Genomic DNA, 8,444 nt, shown 5'->3' on the forward strand with positions numbered 1-8,444 from the left:
CAACCTATTTTGCCTACTAATAAAACCTCAGAAGGGGGTCAGGTGCAGCCATCTCTAAATAAATCATCACAAATAAATTTCTGAATCTTCACTGCTTGACACTTTTAGAACCTCAAAGTATATGTGGTATCTAGATAGTGAAATACCCACAGGTCTATCTCAAAACTCACTTTGGTATCTACTGTATCCCGGCATCTCAGTCAAAGCTTGGATTTAGCATCTTATAGCATCCCACTTCCTGAGCTCCTGTGTGCCAGGTACAGTGCCTGGAGTTACAAATGTCATCTCTAGTCCTCACCTCAACCCTGCAGGTTTCTCTCCAATTCTCATTCCTCATTCATTCAGTCATGGATTTGGTCAACATATATTTGAGGGCTTATTAGATGTTCTAGGTGCTGAAGATAAAGTGGTGAACAGTCCCCAAAATGTGAAAATCCTAATATCCACTAATAGCAGATGTGGTAAGAATTCCAGTAAATACATATAATGGAATGACAGGTGGCCATTTAAAACCATGTAAGAGCAATCAGAAAAAAAAATTGTATGTTACATTACATTTTAAAAATCACTATACAGTAGTATGTATAATATTATCTCAACTTTGTAAATAATTAAATGCTTCTATATATACTCAATATCTTATACTCCAAAATATTCAACTACTACTTTACAAAATATATAAGGAAAGGACCCTAAAATGAGACTTATAACAAGATCTTCAACCTTGATTCAACCATTATTCCATCACTGAATAATCTTACTAACTCCTGCTCCCTTTTTTTAATTTGCAAACTAGACAAAACTGTCCCCATTAATACTCATCAGACCTTTCTGGATGGCAGGATTAATAAAGTACTCCTTAAAAGGAAAAGAAAGTGTGAATAAGCAGCATCTTAGAAAAGATAGCTGGATCTTCCCCAGGCAGTCATTTGGAAATAGTTTCATCAAAACTGTAGGCAATGAAAATCCTGAGAGAGCAATCAAAATTTATCTTTAAGTCCGCCTGCCGATGCAGGGGACACGGGTTCGTGCCCCGGTCCGGGAGGATCCCACATGCCGCGGAGCGGCTGGGCCCGTGAGCCATGGCCACTGAGCCTGCGCGTCCGGAGCCTGTGCTCCGCAACGGGAGAGACCACAACAGTGAGAGGTCCGCGTAACGCAAAAAAAAAAAAAAAATTTATCTTTACGTTTTTTATGTTATAAAAGTTACTCAGGAAATAAACCTATAGCCATATGGGTGTTAAGGACTTGTAAAGCATACATCTTTAATTAAACACATGGACAGAGATATACATTTCCTAGTTCTGTCCATTGTTAGGACCTAAGAGCAGTGACACTCCCGGAGCAATGAGTAGACCTAGCACCCAGACCTTGGTTTCTAAACATCATTCTCCAATAAAAGGAACTAGGCTCCTTGGACTTGGTTGATTCCAGGCCTGGGAAAGAGAAAATACAAGGAGATGATCCTGGAGCATCTTGCAATGCTGAAAAAAATGGGAGTGCTAGGGCTTCCCTGGTGGCGCAGTGGTTGAGAATCCGCCTGCCGATGCAGGGGACACGGGTTCGTGCCCCAGTCCGGGAGGATCCCACATGCCGCGGAGCAGCTGGGCCCGTGAGCCGTGGCTGCTGAGCCTGCGCGTCCAGAGCCTGTGCTCCGCAACGGGAGAGGCCACAACAGTGAGAGGCCCGCGTACAGCAAAAAAAAAAAAAAAAAAAAAGGGAGTGCTATTTAAAAAAAAGAAAAGATGGGGGGCGGGGTATGTCAAAAGACCACAGAAGTCAGCCTGAAGGAGTTCCCAACAGCCAAAGCCAGAACAATTTGAGCAACAAAATACAAATTGATAGTTTTGGGTTATAACCTATAAAATAAAGTAAATGTCCATGAGTCCTAACTAATATATATGTACAAATAATATATTATGTATTTAAATAAATAATAAATATGTATTTAAATCAATGAATACATAAACAAATGGGGGAGGGGAAGGACAACTCTTCCTTAAAGACGAATTCCAATTAATAAACATAGAAGGAATAAAGGAAATACAAAATCCCCATTAAGCAAACATTACAGTAATAATTTTTGCAGGCAAGATCCACTAACAGATTCTAAGATCAGTGGAGGAGCTTGACAGGCACCACCTTAATCAAGTGATCAAGGTTAACATCGCCAGTAATAAGACATAGCAACACCATGTACCTCTTTGATATGTTGCACCGAGAAGGATATAACATCACTTCTACGGTATTCTCGTCAAAAATGCATAACTTCAGTCTAATCATAAGACAACCAGGGACTAACCCAAACTGAGAGACATTCTACAAAGTAAATGACCAGTACTCATATCAAAAGAGTCATGGTCTCCAAAGACAAAGACAGAATGAGGAACCGTCACAGATCAGAGGAGACTAAGGAGACACAACAACTGAATGCGACGTGGGATCCTTGAACATAAAAAGGCATTGGGGGAAAAAACTGATGGAGCCTGAATAAGCTCTATAGTTTAATAGTTTTGTGGCATTGTTTATAGTGTTGTAGTTCCTAGTACTGTAGCATTATTACCTTCCTAGCTTTCATCATTGTGCTGTGGTTATGCAAGTCGTTAGCATTAGGGGAAGCTGGGTCAAAGGTATACATGAATGCTCTGTACTATTTTTGCAAGTTTTGTGTAAGTCTAAAATGATTAATAATAGGTCAAAAAAAAAAACAAAAACAATTAAATAAAATAAGCACATGGAATGAGGAGTAGCAGCAAGGAACCCAAGATAGAAGCTGGCCCCCGGGTCTCTGTAGACACTCCATCAGATATCCTGAAGACAAGACTGCCTTCCTACATTCTTTTCCCCCGTTCCAAGTAGGGGATGGGGAAGCCCATGGAACACTACTTCTGGTCAGTGTGATCAGGAAAACACCACAGAGCCACTCAACAGTGACTGGGCTCCCAGCCCATGGCAGGCATGGTGCCAGGGGCAGAGAACTTAGCAATGAAGGATCAAGCATGTGTCCTCAGAACTCACATTCTTGGGGAAACAGATCTATAGAGCAGTAAAAAGAACAAGTTAATTATTTTAATGTGTATGTGCTGATCACTTATTCCATATCAATGAAAGATTAGAAAGGAAATATGAAAGAATTTGTAACATCTATCTGGCCCCATCAATCAAGAATGGTAATTTTTGCCTTTGTAGAAAGGGATCTTTTGGTTACAAAGCTAGAAAATCATCAACATAAACGAGCTTAAGCTGAGAGATTTCTTGTAAAGATATAGGTAGTTTCTCTAAAAAGTCTTTTAAAAAATAATTTTTTAAAGTGAAAAAGAAGATATAGGTCGTTTGGTGTAACACATTTAATCCCCATTCAAGCTAGGAAGTTGTTAGTCTCCCCCCATGTCACACCAGTCTCCTCTTCTTATTCCTCTCTTTCCTCTCCCTCCTCCAGCATTGTCTTAGATCAAGTTGGTCACACTCTCCTCTGCAGGAATGATAGGTTCGGTTGGCAGCAACATGGGGGGGCGGGGCGGGGCGGGGGGGAAGACCTCAGAGGAGGTTTTAGTGGATAGGGTAACCATTCTCAGACACTGCCTCTCCGGGGCTTCTCTTGGTCCTTGTTACTACCTCTGTCTTCTTCAACTGCTTTTCTCAGAGAGAGAGAATGTGTTTGTGTGTGTGTGTGTGCACGTGTGCTCATGAGAATATTTCTCTGTCCTCCCCCGTGTCCCACCTCCCTTCTCCCTCTACTCTCCTCACTTCTCTTCTTTCTCTCCCTTTCTCCCAGAATTCCTCTCATCTCCTCTACTCCACCTGCTCCAGTCTACTCTTTATGGAAGTTCTTCCCTGTAATAGAATAATTTTCGGTGTCTGCTCTCCCCTGATCTCAGCTAAAACCTGGAAGTGGTTTGCCCATGGCACCAGCTCCAACTCTTCACTCAGACTTCTCAAGAGATAAAAATAGAGTGGCTCAGCTCTGTAGTTGGATGTCCACATTTGTTCCAATCAGCTGTGGTCACAGTGACAGGTCACCTGGTACAAACACAGCCACCCAGGCCAACCATTCAAAGGAATTATGGAGCGGAGACAGGGTCTTCCAAAAATGGGGTGTGGGCTGATCAGTACACGAATATGTCCGCTCAGATCCCACTTACAACCCCTCACTGAGGAATGCTCAGGAAGAGGCAAGCTACCCAAGAGCTTCCGACGACAAAGAGAATTTTCCACTGCCCTCTCTCTGGAAGGAGGCTCCCAGAATATAGCCCCTTCAGCTTGCTTTCTAACTCCCTCTCATCAGCTGAAGAAGTTCCTTTTAAACACTTTCATTCTCAAAGGAGACCAAGAGCCCCAGACTGTCACCCAGAGGAGCTTAACTTCCTGGTTCCCACCCTGTGTGCTTCTATGTCCCCTCTCCAGGAGATGATGGACATTGTCAAAGCCATCTATGACATGATGGGGAAATACACGTATCCTGTGCTTAAAGAAGATACTCCAAGGCAGCACGTGGATGTCTTCTTCCAGGTAAGAGCACACACCTGTGCGTGAGCTTTAAGCTCAACTTAGATCAGTCAACCCACGAGCCTCTGAGCAGTGGTTTGTGTCCAAGCCTGCACTACAGATGGTAGGAAACAGAAAAGAATTACAAGATATCTTGCCCTCCAGGAATAGATTATCTCATTAAATGGACAAGTATGCACTACAGAAGAGAATAAGGAAGAATATTATTAAGTATAAGTGGTAGAGTATGGACTCTAAATTCCATAAAAATGGTTGGGGGATCAGAGTAAACAGAGAAGACGTCATTAAGCACATCTGTGTAGGTGTTAAGCATTTGTGTCTGGGGAGTAAGGGGAAATCAGGTGGAAACTAGGGTGGCTTGGAAACTGGGGTGAGCTCTCTAGACCGAAGAGTTTAGCCTTGCTCTGGTAAAAAGTAGGTGCTGTTAGTCCGTGAATAGAAGAGTGGCAAAATCTTAATGGTGCGCTAATAAAAAAAATTAACCTAGCAGGAGAGTATCAGAGAACATCAGAGCTCATTCTAGTCTAATCCTCTCACTTTGCAGATGGGAAAAGCAGAGGCTCAGAGAGGCTTAAAGATTCACTCAAGGTCACACAGTAAGTGACAGAGACAGAAGTAGAACCTCTCATGTCCAGTGTTCTTTCTGCCAAATGGACAGGCTAGAAGTGAGACTGGGAAAGGCATGTTAGGGTGTCAGCAGAATAATCTGGTGATGAGAAGATGAGCATCTACAGCAAGTTTTTTAATTTGAAGGAAGCTCATGGGGGTCAAAGTGCTGTAACCAGGGCCTGGGTGGAGTTGTCTGGCCAGTGAAAGACCATCCTAATTCTCGGGGGAATGTTGGTTAACAGAAAGCAAGTTTTGGAATGCATATCACCAGATTCTTTAAAGTGCTTCTTGTTGGGTCTTTCAGAAAATGGACAAAAATAAAGATGGCATCGTGACTTTAGACGAATTTCTTGAATCCTGTCAGGAGGTAAGGAGAGATCTCGGGGCAGAAAACTTCTATATCTGGGAAAGGAAATCTGGGGCAGAAGGGAGAAAATGAGAAACCTGCAGTTTCTCAGATTAGAGCCACCACCATCACCATCACCAGCAACAACTCAGAATTTCAACAATCTCCACTCCTCGGACTGGTCTGTGGCTAGTCCTGGGTAAGCACAGGCTGAGCCACACAGACTAAGAAGGGGGATGTGAAAGCCCAGAGGGGATCTCTGTGAAACTAAAGACTTCCAAGTGGGCAACACTGTCATTTTTCAGTCTTCCTCTGGCTTGATGACCCACTCCCCAGACTACAAAGGGAGTAGCTGGAAAAAAAAATCTAAAGCTGCGATTCTTAAACCATAGTGTGCATAAGAATCGCCCGGGATGATTCTAAAAATGCCCATTTCCAGGCCTCAACCCAGAGACTCTAGATCTGGGACGGGGATCTAGAAATCTTCATGCTAACAAAAGTGCCCTGACCAATGCTTCTAAAACTTTAATGTGCAAACCAGAAGTTTTGCACATTAATGCACTTTAATGTGCAAACCAGAAGTTTTGCACATTTAATGTGCAAACCTTGAAGTTCTTGTTAAAATGCAGATTCCCATTCAGAAGGTCAAGGGTGATGTTGATGTTGCTAAAAGCATAAACTGGCCCCAGAGTCAGCCAGAGACTGAACTGGAAATAATTGCTTTCCTCTAATTTAGAAAAATGCATTTATACTCCTACCTTTTCTCAGAAAGGTGCACAGTTACTCTGAATTCCAGCCAATAAGAACTGCAAATGCAAGAAAGCTGGGGAGACGTTATTAACATGTAGTGAGCACCTACCAAGTTTTAAGTACATTAAGTAAACCTCACGTAATGTAAAAAACCCTGAGTAGTAGGGTCACTATATAGTCAAAATATTTAATAACTAGAGTAGACTGAGGATTGATCATTCTTAACTGACTTTGACCAATGCCCTGGAGCAGTGCCCTAAACAACCCCTGCTAAAGTTGGTATTAACCTGTTAGTTGATGGATCTTTCGGTAGTCTAGGGGGTCTGGACCAGTTACCAGGTAGCCAGGTAGCTAGAGAGGCTCAGGTCAGCAGCTTTTTACCAACAGGATTAGAACCGTTTCCACACTTTAATCATTATGAACTAGCTGAACATCAGTATTCATCATACCCATTTTAAAGAAAACGGAGGCACTGCAGGTTAAGAGATGTGGTTAAAGCACAATAAGTGATAGAGATGGAACTTGAACTCCATCGTTCTAATTTTAAATACCATGCCCTAGTGTACCATGATTTTTTGACTTTGCTTAACAGTTTTTTAATCAATTTAGTTTCTCACATTAGCAAGCAATATTGATTAATTAACTCACTTCTTTTTCACAACCCACCCTATAAGTAGATACTATGATCAATGCCATTGCACACACGAAGAAACTGAGGCACAGAGAGACTAAGTAACTTGCCTAAGGTCACTCAGCTCGTAAGTGACAGAGCCAGGATTAGAACCTAGGCAGCCTGACTTCCGAATCCATATACTTAACTGTCAGGCAATTATACCTCCCTGTTCTAGAAACTTTTAAAAGATTTCAAATACCCATAATCAACTTTGTTGATTTTCTCTACTTTAGGTCTGCTTTCTATTGCATTTATGTGTGCTCTAAATTATTTCCTTCCTTCTGCTTTTTTATTTTAATTCAATTTTTTAGGTTTTCTTTCTAGATTTTTGAGATGGAGGTTTAGATCATTGATCTTCAACCATTCTTTTCTAATATATGCATTTAAAGGGCTACATTTTCCTCTGAGTACCGCTTTAGCTGAGTACTGCTTTAGCTCCCCAAAATGTTGATATGTCACATTTTCATTATATTTTAATTCAAAATATTTTTCTCTGACCCATGGAATTAGAAATGTGTTGTTTAATATCTAAATATTTGAGGCTTTACCACTTTCCATACTTACTCCTTAGAGAATATACAATAGAAAAATGTAAACTAGAATAGAATAAAAAAGAAAAAAAAAACATGTGATCATCTCCATAGGTATAGAACAAGCATTTGATAAAAATGCAATTGCCCACAGCTTCTTAAAAGAAGTAGTCCTCACTTGTTTACTGGAAAATTTGGTGTTTTTTTTTTCTGAATTCCTCTTTAAAGCCAGAGAAGGTGCTTCTCCCTTTGAACTTCTCACTTTCTAGGTCCCCACCTACCCCTTAGTCCCTGTTTCTCATACCCTTGCAGAGTTCTTTCTGAATAGGAAACCCATTCTGCAGATTTGCTCTGGAGATTTGAGAAGTTACAGAGCTTCTCAGGGAGAAGCCTCAGAGAATTCTAACCATCCTCTTCTCCCCCTCCTCCCATCCCAGGATGACAACATCATGAGGTCCCTCCAGCTGTTCCAAAATGTCATGTAACTGTGAACACAGCCATTCGGCTCTCAGAGACGTTACTAAACAACCAACTTAACACCTTGATCGGCCCTCCTTCTGATTTTACACGCGGACTCTTGGGACAGAAACACATTTTGCACTTTGGAAGAATTCTCTGCAGAGACATTTTGTGGAACCCAGGATCACGTGGCTCAGTCTCTGATTGCCAGCTCTTCCTCCTCCCTCTTCTTGAGAGAGACAAGATGAAATCGGGTTTGTTTTGGAAGCATGCTCATCTCTTCGTACTGCTGCCCTATGGAAGGTCCCTCTGCTTGAGCTTCAACAGTAGTGCACATTTTTCTGTTTGCGTGCCCCAGGCTACTGCCTCCAAGTCCAGCAGACCTTGATGTATCTGGAAGCGAGATGACCTGAGCCAAATGCACATCAGCTTCTGATGGTCTCCCAAACCAATGTGCCTGTTTCTCTTTCTTTGGTGGGAAGAATGAGTATTATACAGAACAATTAGAATCTACTATGACTAGATTGGGAGAGCCAGCGCCTAACGTATGTAGGATAGGACTGAATTATTA

At 41.8% G+C, this 8,444-nt stretch overlaps 1 protein-coding gene across 5 annotated transcripts in view; it reads left to right on the forward strand.

The window, feature by feature from the left end:
• KCNIP1 (potassium voltage-gated channel interacting protein 1) overlaps window positions 1–7,966 on the forward strand; it is a 355,999-nt gene extending 348,033 nt beyond the window's left edge. For all 5 annotated transcript variants that reach the window (XM_060146550.1, XM_060146552.1, XM_060146553.1 and 2 more), the window contains 3 exons: window positions 4,405–4,509; window positions 5,420–5,482; window positions 7,852–7,966. In XM_060146550.1, coding sequence (XP_060002533.1) covers window positions 4,405–4,509; window positions 5,420–5,482; window positions 7,852–7,899 — 216 coding nt within the window. In that variant the 3' untranslated portion in view covers window positions 7,900–7,966. The remainder of the gene's footprint in view (window positions 1–4,404; window positions 4,510–5,419; window positions 5,483–7,851) is intronic.
• Window positions 7,967–8,444: the final 478 nt, after the last annotated feature.

Source organism: Lagenorhynchus albirostris, chromosome 3 (assembly GCF_949774975.1).
Source record: "Lagenorhynchus albirostris chromosome 3, mLagAlb1.1, whole genome shotgun sequence".
Lineage (NCBI taxonomy): Eukaryota > Metazoa > Chordata > Mammalia > Artiodactyla > Delphinidae > Lagenorhynchus > Lagenorhynchus albirostris.